Source organism: Antechinus flavipes, chromosome 3, assembly GCF_016432865.1.
Source record: "Antechinus flavipes isolate AdamAnt ecotype Samford, QLD, Australia chromosome 3, AdamAnt_v2, whole genome shotgun sequence".
NCBI lineage: Eukaryota > Metazoa > Chordata > Mammalia > Dasyuromorphia > Dasyuridae > Antechinus > Antechinus flavipes.
In genome coordinates, this window is record NC_067400.1 from 454,456,778 (window position 1) to 454,480,569 (window position 23,792).

Below are 23,792 nucleotides of genomic sequence, written 5' to 3' on the forward strand. Positions count from 1 at the left end.
AGCTTAATAGGCTTCAGATTATAAATTCATCCGTAACAAATAGAATATACCATTAGAAATATTTTTGTAGTACTTATAACTATAACCAATACACTTTTAAATATTACTTTGATATTGATAAGTATATCTAATTAAATATTTTTTTACTTTAGTTACAAAATATTTTCATTATTCTTCCACCAAAAATTAGTGTAGGCGAGAAAATTTAAAAATGGATTTACATGTGTATAACTGAATAACAAAATAAGGGAAAGGGTATATACAAATAATGTTAACTGTGAAAATTAAAACATTTGGTAAATGTTTTGAAAAATTCTTCTTTTTTGCAAAGGGATGATATAGCAGATTTAGAAGAAGCAAAAAAATTACTAAGGGAGGCTGTTGTTCTTCCAATGTGGATGCCTGATTTTTTCAAAGGGATTAGACGGCCGTGGAAGGTGAGATAACTTAAATAATATTCTTTTCATGTGGATACATATGGCTAATGGGTGTGATGTGGGCACTGGCAGGCACTGATGGAATGGTGAGCCAGAAAGATTAGCCAGATATTTACTAATATCCTTTAATAAATTTCTTTCCTTCTCTAGCCATCAAATGAGGCTGAGGAAGTCATATAGTAGAAGAACTAGAGAGATCAGAGTATCTAAGAGGAAAGGGTGATCAAATATTGCAGAAAGATCTGAGGACTGAGAAAAAGCTGTTTAATTTGGCAATTAAGAAAAATCATTGAGACGTAGCTAGATAGTGCAGTGCATAAAACACCAGCCCTGGATTTGGAGGAGAACCTGAGTTCAATTCTGGCCTCAGACATTTAAAACTTACTAGTTGTAAGACTCTGGCCAAGTCACTTTGCCTCACCAAATTGCCTCACCAAAAAAAAAAAAAAAAAAGCAATCATTGGGAATTTTGTAGAGAATAGTTCCAGTTTTGTGCCTTAAATCTTTTTGATAATCTAGTAAAGCCTATGCATCCTTTCTCAGAATGTTTTTAACTGCATAAAATATATAGAATTATAAAGAAAAATATTATTTATATACTATCTGACTGCCTACAAAGGTCATGGATCCTAGGTTTAAAAACTCCTAGTTTAGAAGAAGGTTGAGCTAAAAGGAAGTTCAGTGTAGACAGTTTTCTTAAGAAGTTTAATCACAAAAATGATATGACAATAACTAATTGAAAATATTTAGAGAAGGAGAGATATTGACATTTTGTTCAAAGAAGGGAACAAAATTTTGAAGCTAAGGGAAAATAGGGATTATAGTGGAAGATAGTATGTATTCTTTCACCTCTCTTCACTTTTCCTACTTAGGGAAACATTTATTGTAACAAAATTTGAAAAAGAATGTTCAGCAAAATCAATACATGAACTATATAAAAGCATACCCAAGATCCCACAACCTTTTTATTTTTATTATTGCAAAGAAAGGAGGGTAATGAATTTCTAAACCTTTTTCTGGATTCAGGCTTGGTTATTATAAGTATGCAGATTTAGTTTCTGGGTTTTTGTTCTTTTCATTTAAAATCATTGTATATATGGTTTTTCATATTCTATTATTTCACTGCATCATTTAATGTCTTTCCATGCTTTTCTGTGTTTTTAGGTTCATAAAATGTTATGTTACAATATTCCATTATATTCATGTGCCACAATTTGTTTAGCCATTTCTCAATAATGATACCTACTTTATTTCCAGTTCTAACTTGTTGAAACAAATGTAATAAATTCCTCTATTTCCCATTTTGAGTCTTAGTGACCTTGTTTAGAACTACACTGTCCTCTTCTGTCTTTTTTTTTTTTATTATTATCATTTCTGAGATCTTCTCTTACCAAAGTAGTCTTGAATTCACCCATCATCTGCTGCCTTCACTTTTATCTACATTTGCTAAAGAAAATCATGAAACCATGTTATGTTCATTACAAATTTAATGTTTTCTGGGTCCTCATTGTGGCAAGACATGCTTTTACACTGTCCTAATAGATTCACTATTCTATTCACCATAGTGACTTTGGGAAATCTTTTTATTTATCCTTCCTCAAAACTTCATATGATTTTTGCTTACCTTGCCTTCTTAGCTGAGAACTTTGCTTCATATTTTACTGAAAAATTTGAGGTCATTCTCTGAGTAGTCCTCATTTCCAATTACATCTCTTGTATAATCCCCTTCTCTCCTTTGACCCCAGTATAAGCTCTCTCATAACTTCATACCTGGAATACTTTTGCCTGCTGCTGGGTCTGCCTGTTCTGTCTTTCCCTGCTCCAATTTTTCCATTGAACTCAGCTGTTGAACTGATCTTTCTAAAGCTCAGATCTGACCATGTTTCCTTTCTTCTTTGCCTTCATTTAACAAATTTGAGTGGCTCTGTAATTACCTTCAGAGTCAAATACAGAATCTCTTGTTTGGCTTTTAAAAACAAATGTGGCCATTTTCTGGCTTTCCTGTCTTATAAGTTAACTCCCTTCCAAATACTCTGGACCCATTGACCCTGGCCTCCTTGCAGTTCCATGTAGAAGACTTTACATTTCTTGACTTATTTTATTTTCGCTATCTGCCATGCCTGGAATTCTCTTCCTTCTCATTTCTATCTCTTTGCTTTTCTACTTTCAAGTCCCAGCTTAAACCTCATATTTTCCAAGAATAAAAGCCTTTCCTGATTTCTTTTAATGCTAATGCCTTCCCTTTGTTGAATGTCTTAGTTTTCTCGTGTGTGTGTGTGTGTGTGTGTGTGTGTGTGTTGTGTGTGAATGTTATTGTTATCTGTGATCAATGTTTCTTGAGGTAATTTGATTGTTAATGGTTAGCAATTTTTCTTTTATAAACCTTTTGTTGATCTTCTTAGACCAGTTATCTATTGGAAAATCGCTTTTTTTGGCCATTCATTTCACACAGTGCTTTTTTTTTTTTTTTTTTTTTAAACAACTCACCTTAAACAGTTAGTATATGAATGAGATGAGGTGAAATCTTTCAAGACAGTTGTGAAAATCGAGTAAGGCTTCATCTACTTCAGAGTTTGAATAGGCCTGAAGGACTTTAAGCATCGAGTCAAGGGCATACTTAAGTCCCCTTCCTGCTATCCTCCTAGACAAAAATTTCTCCCTGTTTCAGTCAGATATGGGCAGCTATGTACTTATTGGTCAAGTTCAATTTCTTGGGTAGTTCCCAGGTTTAGAATGTCAGATCCTCAGCCAATAAGGATGAGGGTCAGTGGTGGGAGGAGATATTTGCCCCGAGGGTGCTTCCTCCCTTCGATTGTCTGCTCGATGGGTGGGATACCCTCGAGAATGTATAATAAAACTTTGCTTTGCTTCTAGAGATCTCTCCAGCTTTTTTTATTAAATGGTGACCCCTCACCATTTCTGAACCACACATATATCAACTTTTACTTGTAGTGTAGTAGAGTTAATTTTAAATCAAATATCTATATGTATTATGGTCTTTTTCTCACTTTTCCATAATTACTCTGATCATAAAGAAGTCTAATCTTCATTTTATCTCTAAACTTTCTTTCCAATTATTCTTGAATCTCGAAGTTATCTTGAACAATCAGCTTCAAGAGCCCTTTCAGCTTTTCACAGTCATTAGAGGTTTTTCTTTGAGCCACAGGCAGTCTAATTATTTATACAAGTTGTTTTAAAATAATAATTTTTTAAAAGTATTGTTTTCTGCTAAGTTATTTATTCAGTGGTTTGCCTTGACTTCCTTTTCTGTTCTTACATGGTTAAAACAGAAGAAGCCACATAGAGGTTATCTACCTTGATACATGAATGTATTAGATTTTCTTTGCCTGAGGACAAGGACTATTTTTTTTTCCTTTTTTAAATCTCTTGTACTTTGAACAGTATCTGAACATAGAAGGCAATTAATAAATGTCTATTGATTTGACTTGATCTCTAATCACTTATAGTTTAGGAAATTTCCATTTTCTTTCATATACCATCCTCTACTTTTTCATTGAACTACAAGATGATAGGAAAGCATTGTGCACCATCTAGTATTCTTCAGAGGGGACATCTAATCCATGATATTCAGATTTATCCTGTTTCCCTAAAATTGTTGAGATTAATTAATTTTACTATTTTTGGCCAACTACTGTAGCCTACTGGTTATAAATTTGTTACTTTTTCAGTCTGTCATAATTAAAGGAGCAATGTCCTCAGAATATCATTTATGATTTTTTTTCTCATTTAATATGTAGAAAGGAAAAAATGGATAGGGAGGAATTTTGTAGTCAGTTATCTAGTTTTTGATTTGGGAGTTACGTTCTTGTTTTGGTGGTCATTTGTCAAAATTATGGGTATACTATTTGATAATTATGATTATGTCCTTTGAAAACTATCAGAAGGTAAAATTCCTTAGTTAGCTGTCATTGGCTATCGTAGCTTTTATAGTAGATACACACAATGTATTTTATAACAGATAATTATAATTATAAATTTATAATTTTCTGAACTTCTAAGGGATTAAGATAATTTTATGAATAAGTTTTTTTTTTTTTCTGCCAGTAAATCAGTAGTCTTCATTTTTTTCATTACTTCCTAAATCAGGGTCACAATGCTATAATAAAATCCTGTAGTGACTTCACCAAAATATTTTTTTCCTAGAGTGCTTCTTAATATTTGTTAGTAAATAGCACTAATGGAAAGAGAAAGAAAGAATTTTCTATTAAGTGTTACATAAGGAAAATTTAGATACCTACAAATTAAAAATCATATCAAACATATTTAAATCAGTCATTGCCAATCTTGCTAGATTCATTCTTTCATTCTATTCCCATTCAGTATTCATCTTCTCCAGGAAACAGTATGAAAAGAGAGACAGAGACAGAAAGACACACACACACACAGACAGGGACAGAAGTTATATAAGATTGTTTGCTGTCTGGGAAGTTGTAGTCAAGTTGAATAATCAAGTCATATACACAAATGCATTTGGTACAAAGCATTGTGCTAGGTGTCATGAGATAATCAGGCAGTAAGTGCTAAAATAGTTTGATTAATTAGGGAATCTTTGTAGAGGAAGCATGATTTAAGCTAAACTTTGAAGAATAAATTGCAATTCAGTGGGTAGAATTAAAGTTAGGAAGAATATTCTAGACAGGAAAAATGCCCTCAGCAAAAGTGTGGAGGTGTTAAAAAGTACTTGGTAAGGTTGTGGGACTCCAAGTAGATGTTTGATTGCAGAATAAGGGTGAACTATGGGAGATAAGATTGGAAAGGTAATTTGGGAGTCAGATTATGGAGATCCTTAAATTTTACATTAAAAAGTTTTAACTCTGTTTTCCATGAAGTGGAAAGCCATTGGAGATTTTTGAGTATAGTTAGATGGATATTCTAAGAAGATTAATCTGTTGATAGTGTCAAGTGTAGATCACATGGAGAAGATGTTGCAAGCTGGGGAGGGCAGTTAGGAATACTGAGGTAATAAACACCTATATGGGGTAATGACAGAGAGAATGACTTGAAACAGTAGCTCTTTGGCAGCTGATTAGATGGAGGGAATTTAGGAAAAAAGAAAGACAAAATGTTTCAAGTATGGAAGACTGAAAATTTCAATTCATGATTCCATTAATAGAAATTGGATACTCAAGAAGAAGAATTGGTTTGGGATCTGGAAAGGGTCCAGATGAGGAAGATGATGACTTTGTTTTTTTATATATTGGATTTGAGTAGAATTGGGTTGTTGACATTTAAGTGGACATTCTTGGCAGATTGTTGGAAAAGTAGGAATGAAATTCAGATGATAGGTCAGGTTAAAGTAGATAGATTGGGGAATTATCTAAATAGAATAATTATCTTTGAGTTGACTATATCATTATAGGTAATAGAAAGATCTTACCATTTCTTCTTAGGTCTGTCCTGATTTTTTTAGGCTCTAGGAATATGTTAATTTTAATTTGCTTAACTGTTGAAGGGTCCCACATAATTAATAATTGATGAAAGACAACACTTGAGTATTCAAAAGATAGCACAGAAAGTGCTATTAAGTGTGAGGGGCCAATATATTTCTTACTAGTTAAAAATTTATGAAATTTAATCCTATCATAGTAAATACAAATTTCAGTTACGTTTATAGGGGATAGTTTTTTTTTTTAAATTTTTTTTATGTAATAATAACTTTGTATTGACAGAATCCATGCCAGGGTAATTTTTTTTACAACATTAAGGGATAGGTTTTAGGGATTTCCTTTGACTATCAAAATCCATAAATACTGTACTATAAATAAGAAGTGATACTGTACCTAGAAGAAACATTCTAAAAGAAGGGCCAAACTTTTACAAGTTAAATGGAAAATTAGTCATTTCTATAGGGTCTCTTCCTGATATATAACAATAGATAAAATTGGAAGAGTTATGTTCATGTTTGTGGATATTTGTTAAATTAAAAATTAAAAATAAAATTTAAATGACAAAAGCAACTAAAAGAACTTTCAAAAGCAAGAGTTGTAGAAATATATATTGTGTATTTGTTGCATTGATTGTATGTGACCTTAATTATTTATGACTATACAGTGCATTATTAATATTCAGAATCAGGAAATCTTAATCACTTGTCTTATAATTATATTTATTATACTTACTATAACATCTGACATTCATATAGCACTTTAAGATTGACAGAATACTGTACATTTGTAATCTTATTTGATTCTTCAAATAGCCTTGTGTCTCAGGCACTTCCTACCATTAAGGAAACTGACTTTCAGAGAAGCTAAGCTGTTTGCCCAGAATCACACTGTTCAAATCAGAAATGGAGTTTGAACTCAGTTCTTTCCTGAATTCAAATCTTCTCTAATAAAATCACACTGCCTCCATGGCCAAAAAAAAAAAAAAAAAAAATCTTTATATGAAAACTAGTATTTCCAAGCCCTAGGAAATATTTGGTCAAGAATTGGCACAGCAATTATTTGAGCAAAATTCCAGTATGGACTGAATTGGAATTTGACCTTGATGTGACTTTTAAGCATAATCTAAACTACATTGAAAGAAACTATTGGAAATCATTGAAATTTTACATGCCAAATCTGACAATAAACATATGTCTGAACCCACATAAAGAAGTGTCTGACAGAAATAAGAACATTAACATCCAAATTAAAGAATCAGCAAGCTGTCATTTGAAAAGGCTGGAAAGACAAAAATTTTAAACAATTATATTTCCAGGTGTTTTGTTTTAGGAGATAGCTTTTCCTGTTAATTTTCAAAGGTAAGGCATAATCAAAATGTTATTTGCAATGGAGATCCTATTTAATAGTTCTTTCATTACTAGTAATAATTCATGTAAGTTACTGATTTACTAGCATATTATATTGTAATCAAATTAAAACTAATTTGGTTGTGTTTGAAATACAGCTTAATATATGCTTTATGCTTTCTAAGTTCATGAAGAGCTTATATTTTAATAGAAACTGTATGTAGTATGAACATTTCTGTGGACAGTAGGTTTTCTTCTAAAAGGAGTAGACACTTAATATATTAGTGAAAAGTGCATAATTCTGAAATATGCTGTCAAATGAGTATTTTCATTAAATTAAATGACAACATAAGTCGCAGTCAAGAATGAAAAGCTATTTTTGTTGTTCAGTAATATCTGACTCTTCATGGTCCTACTTGAGGTTTTCTAGGCAAAGATAATGGAGTGGTTTGCCATTTTGTTCTCCAGCTCATTTTATAGATGAAGAAATTGAGGCAAACAGGGCTAACTGACCAGTCACACAATTAGTTAGTGATTGAGGTTGCATTTGAATTTAGAAAAGAGAATCTTAGTGAATCCAGGCCTGATACGCTCTCTATTGTGCCACTTACCTACCCCAGAATGAAAGGTACAGAGATGCAGTCTGCCACAGTCAGTAGAGATGGTCAGGTTCCTCACCACATGCATCCTTTATTACTGCATCGTTCATTCTCTTTGGGATTGGGAAGAAATTTTATGATTTCTTCATTTCCCATTTCTATAAATAATGACAATCATTGTATCTATTATGCTGTGAAAACGGAATTTTAATCTTTCAATGAAAACCTGTATAAAATAAATGAATTGTTGGCAGTACTGTGATCAAACTGCTTGTGTGATAAAACGTAATACTTCTTGTGGAACTTTAGGGTGTATTGATGGTTGGACCCCCCGGTACTGGTAAAACGATGCTCGCAAAAGCAGTTGCCACTGAATGTGGCACGACATTCTTCAATGTTTCCTCCTCTACTCTGACATCTAAATACAGGGGCGAATCTGAGAAGTTAGTTCGCTTGTTGTTTGAAATGGTAAGTAGAGAATGATACCTTCAGATTTATGTCATTTATGTTGCAGAGAATGACAGCCAATTGTTAATTTCCTTCTCAAATTTCCTTCCTTTGTGTTCCCCAGCATCTTCAAAGGTGAACTCCCATCATTATTATTAATTATTTTAAAACATATCAAGTGAAGTAATATTTTAATACTTCTTAAAATCCCTAGAATGAGGTAGAGAGAAATACTTTGTGCCTTTAACTTCTGTTTTAAAAGAAAGCTTTGATGGTACCAAACAAAACCCCCAACCACCACTTTTTATATATGTAACCTTTTAGAGTTAAAAAAAATGCTCTCATGTTCTCTATCCCTTTTGATGCCCTTAGCAATACTGTGAAGGAGCCAGGATATTTTCTTAATTTTATAGCTGAAGAAACTGGGATTCATACAGTTCAGATTCATGCCCAGGGAGTAAATAGTAAAAGTAGAGTTTGGACACAGTTCTTCCGACCTCCAGACAAGTGTTCTTGTCCCTGCTCTCTCATCCAGTGTGGGCTAGAGAAGAGCCCTTGTTGTTTGTCCAGGAGAAGGAGGACAGCAAATTTTTGTTGTTCCTGCTTTAGGGAGGCTGTTGTTGTGAAGCAGCTTGGCTTAGTGGACTTTATGACTCTGAGGTCCCTTTCACCTCTAAATTTGTGATTCTTTTCCATGATCACAATAATAATTTTTGGAAATTCATAAAATCAAATAAAAAATTATAACATTAATCCTTTTTATCTAACAAAAGATTTGAAAAACATCTTTTAATGGTAAATTACATTTTATTTTAAAGGTTTACAACATAACTTTAGTTTCAGAATTCATTATTTCCCATTGTTAATAACTATGCAGTATGATGTTAAAAACAAGAACTGTGAAAGTGTTGGTTCTGAACCTTTACCCCCTTCCTTCAATTTTTAACTTTTCTAAAATATTTTATCTGTTTTTTCTACAACAATTTTAAAAATATTTTTTCAAAGGCTAGATTTTATGCGCCTACAACAATTTTCATTGATGAGATTGATTCCATCTGTAGCCGCAGAGGCACTTCTGATGAACACGAGGCAAGTCGAAGAGTCAAATCTGAACTACTCATTCAGATGGATGGTAATAAATATTTAAGTACTTCTAAGTCTAAGCTGTTTTCTTTTTAGATTTTATGTTGAAGATAACTTTTATTTTTATTCTTTTGTTGAAATATTGTCCAAAGAACATTATTAAGTAACTATCCAAGGTAGTACTGTTTATATATCCTTTATGTCTTTTACATTGTTGGGCACTACAAAGTATATAGAAGTTTAGGATTTAGTCTTTGTCAACAAAAAAGCTTACTATTTCCTCCTTGTTCAGATGTTAAAGGAAGTAGAGACCCAGGTTATATAAAATCAAGACAGCTGTTTTCTTTTGCCTTGATACATTGCATGCAGGCAGTAGATGGTACACTCTACAGAGAGTGTAGAACTCAAACCACATTGGCAATTTTGTTAATTTTTTTAAAATCATGCTATAAATTGATTTAGTCTTTTATTGAGCAGGTAAATTGGAGAATGGTGAATTTAAGAACCTTATTGTGCTATTTGACTATTTGTGGTTTTCAGGGAAGTAGAAGCTTAATAACACATAGTTATTTTGAGTTTTGATTGTATAATTTCTGGGCAGTGTTGCTTATGCTAAAGATATTTTGTTTAAAAAAACTCATTCAGGAAAATCAGACACCATACCTTTGCACTTATTTTAACCTTGCCAATGAAGGATATATTGTTTCTATTAATGAATAACTATTAGGTCCATTTTTAATGTTTTAAGATTTTAGGAGTATTAAGAAATTTAAAAAGCTTCCTGGACAAAAAAAAAAAGAAAGAAAGAAAGAAAAAGAAATAGAAACAGAATATCTCCATTATCTATTACTCTCCACTCATCACTTCTTTCTTTTCTATTAACATTTATTGTGGAGAAAATATAAATACTACTTTATTTTTCCTTCCAATGTGAGAGTGTTTGCAGCTCTTTTTGTGGTGGCAAAGAATTGGAAAATGAGTAGATGTCCATTGATTGGGAAATGGCTGAATAAGTTATGGTACATGAAAGTAATGGAATATTATTATTCTATAAAAATGATTAACAACCTGATTTTAGAAAGACTTGTTGAGCAAAATAAGCAGAACCAGGAATATGTTGTATGTACACAATAAGAAGTAGCAAAATCATGTGTTGATCAGCTATGAAAAACTTAGTTCTTCTTAGGGGTTCAGTGATCCAAGGCAATCACAATAAACATTGGATAGAAAATGTTGTTTGCATTCAGAGAGAATTATAGAAACTGAATATAAATTAACTCATGCTATGTTCACTTTTTTCCTTTTTCTTCCTGTTTTTTTTCCTTGTGATTTTTCCCTTTTGTTCTCATTTTTTTTTCTCCCAACATGATTCATAAGGAAATATGTTTAAAAAGTTTAAAAAATAAATTAAAAAATTAGTCTTATGATAAGTTATTTTTTTTAGTTATCAGTAACTTATATAAGCAATAGTCTTCCCTCTACTCCACATGTGAGAGAATCCTATCTTAGTGTATTTTACAGTACAAATGATAAAGGACAGAATAAAAAATATTATATTTTTTGTTAGATTACTAAAATTTAAAAAATTTTTCTCTTGGGAAAAAAATTCCAATAGGAGTTGGAGGAGCTCTAGAAAATGATGATCCTTCTAAAATGGTTATGGTGTTGGCTGCCACTAATTTCCCATGGGACATTGATGAAGCTTTGCGAAGGAGATTAGAGAAAAGAATTTATATACCTTTACCAACAGGTATGATTCCTATCTTTTGCTATGCTTTTGAGTTTTCAATGTTATTTCTTGAAGCTTTGTTATTATAACATTTCTTTAATTATCTTCATTTCCAGTGTTAGTCTTTTTGAAAAAAAAATCTATGTAACTTTACTGTGTTAATGTGTTGTAGATAGAATCTAGTAATTTTTTTATTTTATTTTATAATAACTTTATATTGACAGAATCCATGCCAGGGTAATTTTTTTTACAACATTATCCCTTGCACTCACTTCTGTTCTGATTTTTCCCCTCCCTCCCTCCACCCCCTCCCCTAGATGGCAAGCAATCCTATATATGTTAGATATGTTGCAGTATATCCTAGATACAATATATGTGTGCAGAACTGAACAGTTCTCTTGTTGCACAGGGAGAATTGTATTCAGAAGGTAAAAATAACCTGGGAAGAAAAACAAAAATGCAAGCAGTTTATATTCATTTCCCAGTGTTATTTCTTTGGGTGTAGCTGCTTCTGTCCATCTTTGATCAATTGAAACTGAATTAGCTCTCTTTATCGAAGAGATCTACTTCCATCAGAATACATCCTCAAACAGTATCATTGTTGAGGTATATAATGATCTCCCGGTTCTGCTCATTTCATTTAGCATCAGTTCATGTAAGTCTCGCCAGTCCTCTCTGTATTCATCCTGCTGGTCATTTCTTACAGAACAATAATATTCCATAACATTCATATACCACAATTTACCCAGCCATTCTCCAATTGATGGGCATCCATTCAATTTCCAGTTTCTAGCCACTACAAACAGGGCTGCCACAAACATTTTGGCACATACAGGTCCCTCTCCCTTGTTTAGTATTTCTTTGGGATATAAGCCCAGAAGTAACACTGCTGGATCAAAAGGTATGCACTGTTTGATAACTTTTTGGGCATAATTCCAGATTGCTCTCCAGAATGGTTGGATTCGTTCACAACTCCACCAGCAATGCATCAGTGTCCCAGTTTTCCCGCATCCCCTCCAACATTCATCATTATTTTTTCCTGTCATCTTAGCCAATCTGACAGGTGTGTAGTGGTATCTCAGAGTTGTCTTAATTTGCATTTCTCTGATCAATAGTGATGTGGAACACTCTTTCATATGAGTGGTAATAGTTTCAATTTCATCATCTGAAAATTGTCTGTTCATATCCTTTGACTATTTATCAATTGGAGAATGGCTTGATTTCTTATAAATTAGAGTCAGTTCTCTATATATTTTGGAAATGAGGCCTTTATCAGAACCTTTAACTGTGAAGATGTTTTCCCAGTTTGTTGCTTCCCTTCTAATCTTGTTTGCATTAGTTTTGTTTGTACAAAGACTTTTAAATTTGATATAATCAAAATTTTCTATTTTGTGATCAGTAATGGTCTCTAGTTCATCTTTGGTCACAAATTTCTTTCTCTTCCACAAGTCTGAGAGATAAACTATCCTATGTTCCTCTAATTTATTTATAATCTCGTTCTTTATGCCTAGGTCATGGACCCATTTTGATCTTATCTTGGTGTACGGTGTTAAGTGTGCCTTCATGTCTAATTTCTGCCATACTAACTTCCAGTTATCCCAGCAGTTTTTATCAAATAATGAATTCTTATCCCCAAAGTTAGGATCTTTGGGTTTGTCAAACACTAGATTGCTATAGTTGACTATTCTGTCTTGTGAACCTAACCTTTTCCACTGATCAACTAATCTGTTTCTTAGCCAATACCAAATGGTTTTGGTGACTGCTGCTTTATAATATAATTTTAGATCAGGTACAGCTAAAGCCACCTTCATTTGATTTTTTTTTTGCATTAATTCCCTTGAGATTCTTGACTTTTTATTGTTCCATATGAATTTTGTTGTTATTTTTTCTAGATCATTAAAATATTTTCTTAGAAGTCTGATTGGTATAGCACTAAATAAATAGATTAGTTTAGGGAGTATTGTCATCTTTATTATATTCGCTCGGCCTATCCAAGAGCACTTAATATTTTTCCAATTATTTAAGTCTGACTTTATTTGTGTGGAAACTTTTTTGTAATTTTGCTCATATAATTCCTGACTTTCCTTTGGTAGGTAGATTCCCAAATATTTTATGCTATCAACAGTTATTTTGAATGGAATTTCTCTTTGTATCTCTTGCTGTTGGATTTTGTTGGTGATGTATAAAAATGCTGAGGATTTATGGGGATTTATTTTGTATCCTGCTACTTTGCTAAAATTACGAGTTATTTCTAATAGCTTTTTAGTAGACTCTCTGGGGTTCTCTAGGTATATCATTATATCATCTGCAAAGAGTGATAGTTTGGTTTCCTCATTGTCTACTCTAATTCCTTTAATCTCTTTCTCGACTCTTATTGCAGAGACTAGTGTTTCTAATATAATATTGAATAATAATGGTATAGTGGGCAACCTTGCTTCATTCCACATCTTACTGGGAAAGGTTCCAGTTTTTCCCCATTGCATGTGATGCTTACTGATGGTTTTAAATATATGCTCCTGACTATTTTAAGGAAAAGTCCATTTATTCCTATGCTCTCAAGTGTTTTTATTAGGAATGGATGTTGGATTTTATCAAATGCTTTTTCTGCATCTATTGAGATGATCATATGTTTTTTGTTTGTTTGGTTATTGATATAGTCAATTATGCTAATAGTTTTCCTAATATTGAATCAGCCCTGCATTCCTGATATAAATCCTACTTGGTCATAGTGTATTATCCTGGGGATGATTTTCTGTAATCTTTTTGCTAATATTTTATTTAAGATTTTAGCATCAATAGAATCTAGTAATTTAAACCCCATGGCAGGAAAGTCTGAAGTCAAATCTAGCCTCAAACATTTTATGAGCTTGGGTGACTGTGGCTAGGATATTAAGTCTCACTTGTCAGTGTTCTCCTTATCCTGGCCACAGTCACCCAAGTATTGCTCAGTGTTCTTACTTGTCAAATGGGGATAATAATAGTATCTACCTCCCAGGATTGTTGAAGATAAAATGAAATATTTCTAAAGTGCTTTACAAACCTTAAATTACTATATAAATACATCTATTATATTGCTGCTATTATTGTGATTTTAAAATCGTGTTACCATGATTCCTGATAGCAAAGTTAAGAGATCTCTTCTTTGTATTTCTAGCATTTACAACAGTTATTGACACATAGTAGGTGCTTAATATATGCTTGTTAACTGATTGACATTTGTTTGACCCATAAGTATGCATGTATTCACTTAGATAGAGTACTTGAAGTTCATTTCAGCTGATCCCAAAAATTTGAAGCAATATAGCTAAGAGCTAACCAAACTTGAGAATTTCATTTGAAAAAATTTAAAAATTTTGAAAAAAAATTGAAAAATGAAAAATTATTTTCCTAAAACACTGGTTCTTGAAGTATGGTCTAGAGATTCTTGGAAATCAGAGAGAAGATGTCCAGTCCCTCTTTTGTGTAACAACCTTTAAGATAACTTAAATTCAACTATTATATTCCCCTCTTCCTGCTCCTCTGAGTCTTCTTTAGCCTAAATGTATCTAGGCTCTTCACCCTCTCTCATGAGGAATAAACTTGAAACTCTTTATCATTCTGGTTGCCCTCATCTGGACACTCTGCCTAATAAATATCTTTTCTTAAATGTTGATGAACATTCTGAAAAGGAAGCAGTGATCACCAAGAACCAAATTAGTTTCATTAAGAATAGGTCATGCCACAACTCTGAGATACCACTACACACCTGTCAGATTGGCTAGAGTGACAAAGAAAGATAATGTGGAATGTTGGAGGGGATATGGGAAAACAGGGACACTGATACATTGTTGGTGGAATTGTGAATACATCCAGCCATTCTGGAGAGTGATTTGGAACGATGCTCAAAAAGGTATCAAACTGTGCATACCCTTTGATCCAGCAGTGTTTCTATTGGGCTTATATCCCAAAGAGATACTAAAGAAGGGAATGGGACCTGTATGTACCAAAATGTTTGTGGCAGCCCTGTTTGTAGTGGCTAGAAGCTGGAAAATGAATGGATGCCCATCAATTGGAGAATGGTTGAGTAAATTGTGGTATGTGAATGTTATGGAATATTATTGTTCTGTAAGAAATGACCAGCAGGATGAATACAGAGAGGACTGGCGAGACTTACATGAACTGATGCTAAGTGAAATGAGCAGAACCGGGAGATCATTATATACCTTAACAACTATACTGTCTGAGGATGTATTCTGATGGAAGTGGATTTCTTCAACAAGGAGACCTAACTCAGTTTCAATTGATCAATAATGGACAGAAGCAGCTACACCCAAAGAAAGAACACTGGGAAATGAACGTAAACTGCTTGCATTTTTGTTTTTCTTCCTGTGTTATTTTTACCTTCTGAATCCAATTCTTTCTGTGCAACAAGTGAATTGTTCGGTTCTGCACACATATATTGTATCTAGGATACACTGTGGCATATTTAATTTGTGTAGGACTGCTTGCCATCTGGGGGAGGGGTGGAGGGAGGGAGGGGAGAAGTCGGAACAGAAATGAGTGCAAGGGATAATGTTGTTAAAAAACTATCCAGGCATAGGTTCTGTCAATAAAAAGTTATTAAAAAAAAAAAAAAGAATAGGTCATGCCAGAATAGTATTTTCTTTTTTGACCAGTTTACTAACTTAGTAGATCAGGGAAATGTTGTAGTTTACCCAAATTTTTATCAGTTTGCTTGATTAAGTATGAAATGTTATTCTGAAAAAGATGGTTAGTTGCGTTCAGAACTATTTGAATGCCAGATCTAAGTCACTTATAGTTTGCTCTCATTTTGTAAGGCAGTCTTTAATGGAGTGTTTCTGAGACATATGCTTGCCCTTGTGCTGATTGATAGTTTTATCCTTGACATATGTAAAGGCATAGGGAACGTGTTAATCAAATTTGCACATTAAAAAGTTGGGAAGGGATTGCTAACACCTTGGTATACAGAGAATGTATTTGGAAAGAACTGGTGATTCTGGGACATTGGATTGAATCAGAATAGATGAAATTAAATGAGAATAAATGTAAAATTTTTTCACTTGGATTTAAAAAAACAACACACCATGTCCAGTATCTAAATTCAAAAGATGGGAGAAGCATGATTAGGTAGCAGTGTATTTTAAAAGGTTCTGGATGTCTTAGTGGACTGCAAGTTCACTATGAATCAGTATATCACTATGAATCAATATTATATTATATTATAACTATTATTGCTAAGAAAGAGAAGCAGTCCTAGGCTGCATCAAGAGTGTTTAGGATAAGAAAGACAATAGTCCTATTGTATTGTGGTCGGACCATTTCTGGTAGAGAATTCTTGGTTGGACATCACATTAGGAAAAACACAGGTAGTCTGGATACAGTCTAGAAGACAGTAACCAGGGTGATGAAGGACCTTGAGCACATACACTGTGAAGATATATTAGGGATGTGTTGTTGAAGAGCAGGCTCAGGAGGTAGTTGATAGCTGTCTTCGAGTGACTGAAAGGATTTCATGGATAAGAGGAATTAGTCTTCCCTGCTTCTTGGAGAGAAGAATTGCTTATAGTGGGTAGAAGGTACTGAGGCAATTTTAGGATTGATGCCAGGAAATTCTTCTTAAAGCTTTACACATATGCAGTATGCTCCTTCAGTGGAGGCTTAAGTTAAAGAAAACTTGTCAGGCATTTAAAAAAGGACTATTGTTTTGGATCTAATTAGACTTGGCCTCTGATATCTTTTCCAACCCTGAGATTTTATGATTTTGTACCAGAAAGAGCTAAAAGACAAAGTAGTACATAGAAGATAAGTTGTTAGGAAAAGATGGAGAGAAGAGACTAGGAGATGATCTTATGGGAAAGGGGACCATAACAAAAGAAGACTCAATGAAGGGAACAATATTATTTGCTAAAAGTAAGGACTAGAAATATGGAAAGGAAAAGAATCTGGAAGGAACCAGAAAACCAAAGAGAACCACATGGAGAATGCCATTTTACCCAGAAAAATTAATGAAAATTTCCAGAAGAAAAAAAAATTTGAACATGGTAAAAAGATCAGCAGAAGTCAAAATATTAAGCACAGTAGTAAAATGAACTTTTAATTTTCAGTAATTTAACTTTACAAGTTAAGACTACTTGCTTTTTAAATCTCTCTGTTTCTACAGATACTAACTTCTTTGCCTTTATTACTTCTCAGTGGGTCTTGATTACAAGTGTTTGAACTCTTTACCCAGTCCAAATACAGATCCTCCTAAAATACTGAGACATTCTCCTGTGTGAAGATTTGTGCTGGTTTTGTTTTGTATTTCATCAGATCCAAATTTGGATTTTTGCATTGCATTCAAGATTCTACATGATCTCACTGTATATATACCGCATATATACACTGTATATAGTCTCACTGTATCTGTCTGTGCCTGCCTTTCCCACAACTCCTCAACCTCTATCCCTCATAACCTCCTGTATCTCACTTACATACTAGGTGCATTCCTGGCTCTATAGCTTTCGTTCTGCTATTGCTTAGAATATCCTTTCTTCCCCTCTACCTATCTAAATCAAAGCTTAGCTTAAGTCTCATCTTCTCCCTGAAAACAAGTTTTTTTTAGTGTTACTGTAATATCATTTGAATTCCTGTTGCAATAATGATGGTATGTTTAGCATTGCTTCTACCCCATTCTCATATGTCAGTTTTGTCTTCCTAACTGTAAGCTTCTGGAGAACAGCAACCCTTGAAATTACCTGCACGTTTCCTTATTATATCAAAGAAATCTTAATATAGTAGCAGAGGTCTTGTTTTTATTGATAGATCAATTCATTGATGCTATATGAATACCAATGATCAATAAGCATATCTGCCAATTAATATTTTGTATCTTTGTAATTGAAATAGCTAAATAAATCACCTTATTTATTTAGACCTTTTATGCATGAACAAAAAAAACACATGAACAAACATGTGAGTTAAATATACTTAATCCATTTGTATAAAAGTGATGGATTTCTCTACTTGCAGTCTCCCAACAATCATTGATAAAACTATGAGTTTTAATTAAAGGCCTTAGAATTCTAGTGAGATATACTTGAGCCTTTGAATGAATCAATTTGGAAAGAAAATATCAAGGGATATAAAAAATATAGTATACTTTCCTTGAAGTTTCTCTCTAGTCCAATGGATGCAACTTTAAAAAATACCATTGTTATATTCAACTTACTATCATCCAGTTATTTGCCTCTCAACTTAAAGGCCTAATACAAAATATGAAGTGCTTTGAATTGCCTGGATATGACTGCTTACTGAAAGAGCACTTCTTAACCAATATAGCGTTTACAATAGTAGTTATTAACCCTCAGAGTTTTCCTAGCATTAATTTGGACACTTCTCACATTCTGCCTTGTACCATAATGATAAGTGTGTGTCTTATCACCTCCCTCATTATCTAGTGAATTCCTTGAAGACAAGGTTTGTTCTTTGTTTCATTTATGTGTCCTCTGCAGATGGCACAGTACTGAATATGTTAGGTACTTCATATGTTTGTGGAATTGATTTTAAAGTAGGTGATATGGTAAGGGTAAAATAGAAAACTAAGAATTTTAAAATTACATTTTTCAAGATCACATTTTATTTTGGGAAATAGTTTTACATTCGGATCTTAGTTATCATGAGAAAGAAGGCTACAAATGTTTTTTCTACTTGTGAAATTTGTGGAGGGCTCTGCTGTTGTGTCCCATGATTATAATAAAGGCATAAGGAGAGTAAGTTACTGTAACAGAAATCTGTTGCACAGAGACCCAGACTTCTGAATCTTCTTTCCTAGGAAACTTAATTTTAATCCACCTAATTTTTCTAAAGAAAAAAAAGAAATATTGATTAAATATGAAAAAGCACTTATTAAACTCTTAGTATGTGCAATGTATTGTGCTCAGCACTGGGAATGCCAACAGAAAAGCAGAAACAGGCCCCGCCTTTATGGAGCACCCATTTTATTGGGGGAGCCAATAGAAATTTTCAGTTCACATGCAAATGCCCTCGATCCTTTAACTGGAGCATGAAAGCAGAAGATAGTGCATCCTTTGAAGTGTCTTTTCCAGTGACAAAGCACTGTGTCAGAGCTAAGGATTTTGGTGTTTTCTTGTCTACAGTAGTTATAATTGCAATGCCTGCACAAGCAGTGGCCAGGCCACAAATATATATGAAACTGAGTTTCTCCTGTCAGTTTTCTGATATGTCCTATTATGCCTCCAGTGAAGTCCTACACCAAAAACTCATTGTGGCATGAAGCTAACTTCTAGTTCCTTAGAGTCTTAGTTTCAGTGCCACTCTCTGCAGTAAGCCTTTCCTCAGGCACCAGAGCCTTCCCTCTCAGATTATTTTTTCTCTATTTTATATCTGTTTGTTTTTATTGTTTTGTTTTATTGTTTGTTATACCTGTCTCATTTTTCCCCAATAGCCTGTGAGCTGTTTGAGAAGAGACACTATTTTTTCCCTTCTTTTTATGTCCAGGACTTAGCAGAGTTAATTGTCCAATAGTGAATATTTAACCCCACTGATTGTGATCCTTTTAGCTGTATGTACATTGGAGTAAATCGTACAAAAGAGGATACTTAGATTTCCAAGTATTTTGGGAACAAAGAAATAGAATGCTTTCGATCCTATTAAATTGAAAATGTTTGATTCTAAGTCCTATTGATGAACTATGTGTGTCTCATCTAGGGGCCAGACTAAACTCAGAAGCTTGTCATCAAAAGATTAGCTGTCATTTGATGGTTTTTTTGGCCATGGCAACTCATGCAGCCATCTGTCAACAGCACAGAGGTCATGATTTTCATCAGCAGAGGGAGATTTTACATGGATGAAATAATGGCTTAGAAAGAGTATTTTAGGAGAAAGAAGAGGTCCTAAGATAGAACTTTGGGGGACATTCACAGTTAGGGAGTGGGATATTCTGCAAAGGAGACTGAGAAGGAATAGTAGACAGGAAAGAGGAGTACTTTTCATGAAAACCAAGAGAGGAAAGAACATTTGATAGTATTACAGATCTATTAAGAAGAATGAAGATTGAATAAAAGATTTTATGTTGTGTAGTTTTGCAAAATTGTTTTTAGCAAAATTTAATTTTCATTGCTTTCCAGAGTAGCATTTATGTTTACTAATATTTACATTTTTATAGAATATTTTGAAAATTCTTTCAGAAAGGTTTCTTTTTCTCCTGGCCTGTGCCTGAGGGAAAGGCTTGCTGCAGAGGATGGCACTGAAACTAAACCTCTATGGAACTAGAAGTTAGCTTCATGCCACAATGAGTTTCTGGTGTAGGGCTTTATAGGAGACATAATAGGACATATCAGAAAACTGACAGGAGAAAGCCTGTGCTTTCTCACATTGAGACTATTCACTATGGTCTCTTTTCTTTTCTTCTCTTCATCATTTTTAATCATTCAGACTCTTTTGGCTGCTATCTCCTCCTTTTCCTGTTTCACACGAACAAGTGGCCTTCCTTTGTTGCCAGGTTATACCTTCTATCTGTCCAAGTGATCCCCTTCCTTCCCAGATTGCTCTCTCTGTCACCCATGACGCGTGACAGAGGCCCCTTATTATCAGTCTTCCCCTCTGTGCTGCCCAGAAACCTGGCCATGTGTCCCCTCAGAAAACTCTCACTGTGCTTCCATCCTTTTGTGTGTCTTGGTGAAACGCCTCTCCAGGGTTCCTCTCACTCTCTTCTGTACCCTTCCCATCTGGCTTCCTCTCTATCATCCCAACAAAGCTTCTATCTCCAGTGACCAGCATCTCTTGGTTGCCCTATCCAATGGCATTTCCTCATTTTTCCCTTTTGAGTCTCTGTAGGCTCTGACCCTGTTGTGCCCATTCTCCCCCTCGCTTATTTCTTTTCTCTAGGCTTTGGAGATGCCTCCCTTTCTTGGTTCTCTTCCCCCCTTTCCTGGTTTTCCTCCCTTTGCATCTACTTGTCTTCTCTTTTTTTGTCTCCTCTTCCAGGTTGTAGGTGTCTCCCAGAGTTCTGTCCTGAGCCCTCTTTTTCCTCTGTGCTACTTTGCTTGGTGCCCTCTCATGTGCTCTAATTACTGTCTCTGTACTGACGATTCTCCAGTCCAGACCTTTCTCGTCCAGTCTTTCTGCTGACTTGCAATCATATATCTCCAACTGTTCTTCATCCTTCTCGAACAAGGTGTCCAGGAGACATCTCCAAGTCAGTGTTCCCCAACCCTCTCTGGCTCCTAACTTCCCCGTTATTAGTGAAGGCCGCCTTATCCCCACCCCATTCAGTCAGCACCAAGACCTGTTGATTTTACCTCTGTCCCATCTCTTACCCCCTTCTCTCCTCTGAGGCTGCTGTCACCCTGGTTCGGTCCCATGCCCCCGTTACCACAATCAGTGGCTGGGCCTGCTCGCCTCCAGCCTTGCCCCATTTCAGCCTTTCCTCCGTGTAGCCACAGAAGGGATTTTCCTTATGGCGCTCTAGGGACCAGTCCCTCTAGTGAGTCCAGTGGCCTCTGGAACAAACACACAATTCTCTTAGCTTGGAGTCCGAGCATAACAGCCATATCACCGGGCCTCTTTCCCACTTTCTAAGCTTCTTACATTTGACTGGACACATGCTTCTCAGCCTGGTGACACTGGCCGCCTGCATTATCCACAAACAAGATAGTCCACCCCCCAGCTCCAGTCACACTCTCTGCCTGCTCTGCATGCGCAAAAGGCTTTCTCTGGCCTACTTCCATTCCTCCCTCTGGCTTCCATCAAGTCTCAATTCAAATCTCACCTCCTACAGGAAGCCTTCCCCAGCCTCATTCTGGTGCTTCCTTCTCTTATCTCCTACTGAGGCTCTATTTAGCTTGTTTTGTATGCATTTTGTTTGTATGTTGAATGCTTTATTAAATTGTAAGCTCCTTGAGGTTTGGATCTATAGCACAGTACCTGGTACCAAATAGGCATTTAACAATGTTTATTGATTAATTGATTAATAATTTACAGACACACTTAATTCCTGCCTATAAATCAGGCAGTCACCAGGAATTAGTTAAATTCTTATTTGGTGTCAAACTTTGTTATTAGAACTCTGCACCTGCTTGTCGTTAATTGTCAAGCAATGTCTGTTTCGGATACAAAAGCCAAGGCTTTTTTTTTTTAAGGGTTCCTGAGTCATGATATAGTGAGTCAGAGCCACAGAATTAATTATTCTCTGCACAGTACTTCTTTCTTTTCCCAGGTTTTTGTCTGTGATTGTGATAGCTCTGGAGTAAAAAAAGTTTGTAAAAATCTTTAACAAGAAATTTTCTTTCAGCAAAAGGTAGAGCAGAGCTCCTTAAGATCAATCTTCGTGAAGTTGAATTAGATCCTGACATTCAATTAGAAGAGATAGCAGAGAAGATTGAAGGCTATTCTGGTGCTGATATAACAAACGTTTGCAGGTATTTCTTTATTTAAAAAAATCAAAACAAAACTTAGTAATTATTTTTTTAAAACCCAGAAAATCTGAAGTAAAATAAGTTTGTCTAGGAATTAAACATAATTATCAACATAATGTTATAATACTCTTTTCAGGTGAATACTTTGTATCAATTGTTTACAATTTAATGTCATTGGCCATAATTAGAATATTCTTCTGGTAGCCATATGGTTTCCTGCCCTCTTTCACAGTGTTGGAGTGAACTCTGGGCTTCAGGGAGGAATGAATGGGGTTAAGGGCTGCATGCTGTCTGTATTTGCTACATTTTGGTTACTTGTACTTTCCCCCCCTTACACTTAAATGATGTCACATAATAATCTTAATGGCTAAATATCTACATGAGGAAATTAAAGCTGGCATAACACTTTGAAATAAACAGGAGTTATGTTTTATGCATTTATTTTTTTCTATTGTTTTAAGTGACATAAAGCTCTCTTCACTATAAAGATTTTCCCATTAGTTTAAAAACTAAAATCCCAACAATATTAAATCATGTGCCTAAGCTGATTTCAATATCAATATAATCATTACTTTGTATGTATATTGTGGCATTAAAGTGCAGATGTTTAAACAGCAGCATGAAGGCATAGTGGACAGAGCCCTGAACTTGGAAACCAGAAGCTGCATGTGGAGACCCCCTTCACCTGCTGGATTACTGGGTGACTTTAGGCAATCACTTTATCTCAATGAACTTGAGTTTCTTCATCTGTCTTTTTAGTTTCTTCTGAGTCCACTTCTATAGTCTGTAAGTAGAGGGATAGAGGTATAATAGAGATAAATGTTTCTGAAATAATATTGCCAAGGATTTCTTCTGGCATCTGTTTCATTTGGTGAAGGTCTTTCCTCCCAGGCAGTGCTCTTACTTTCCATCTTGAGGGTACTTATTCTTTTCTTTCTCCTTCCAGCCAGTTGTTGCCAGGTCTAGTTATTCTTCTCAGAATATCTGTTGTGATCCACACTCTTCTGTGTGCACCTTCTTGGTCCACAGTGCTTGGCACTTAGAGTAACCCTCTGTGTAGTAGCCAGTGCAGGGATATAGTCAGGCTTGAGAGAGAAGCTGGTCTCTCTACCTTTACCTTTTCCTCAGTTCTAGAGATTCAGCCACAATGCTCCACAATCCACAGGTTGGAGAGTGCTTTGGTGGTTTTTTTTCCTGCTTGGATTTAAGTTCCAAATAAGGAAGGAGATGGCTTTACCCCTCTGATTAAGTTAAGCCATAGACAGATACTATATGAATTCCTATCATTTCAGTGTCTTTTAAGTATGGATTATTCAAAGCTGCTTCTTG

The 23,792-nt window shown here is 34.6% G+C and overlaps 1 protein-coding gene across 2 annotated transcripts in view; it reads left to right on the forward strand.

The window, feature by feature from the left end:
- The window catches only part of KATNAL1 (katanin catalytic subunit A1 like 1), a 174,419-nt gene that overhangs the window by 55,712 nt on the left and 94,915 nt on the right, over positions 1-23,792 (forward strand). The window contains exons 6-10 of one of the 2 annotated variants that reach the window (XM_051986514.1): positions 332-437; positions 8,100-8,258; positions 9,243-9,369; positions 10,936-11,070; positions 22,340-22,466. In XM_051986514.1, coding sequence (XP_051842474.1) covers positions 332-437; positions 8,100-8,258; positions 9,243-9,369; positions 10,936-11,070; positions 22,340-22,466 — 654 coding nt within the window. The remainder of the gene's footprint in view (positions 1-331; positions 438-8,099; positions 8,259-9,242; positions 9,370-10,935; positions 11,071-22,339; positions 22,467-23,792) is intronic. The other variant, XM_051986515.1, reaches the window with a different exon arrangement.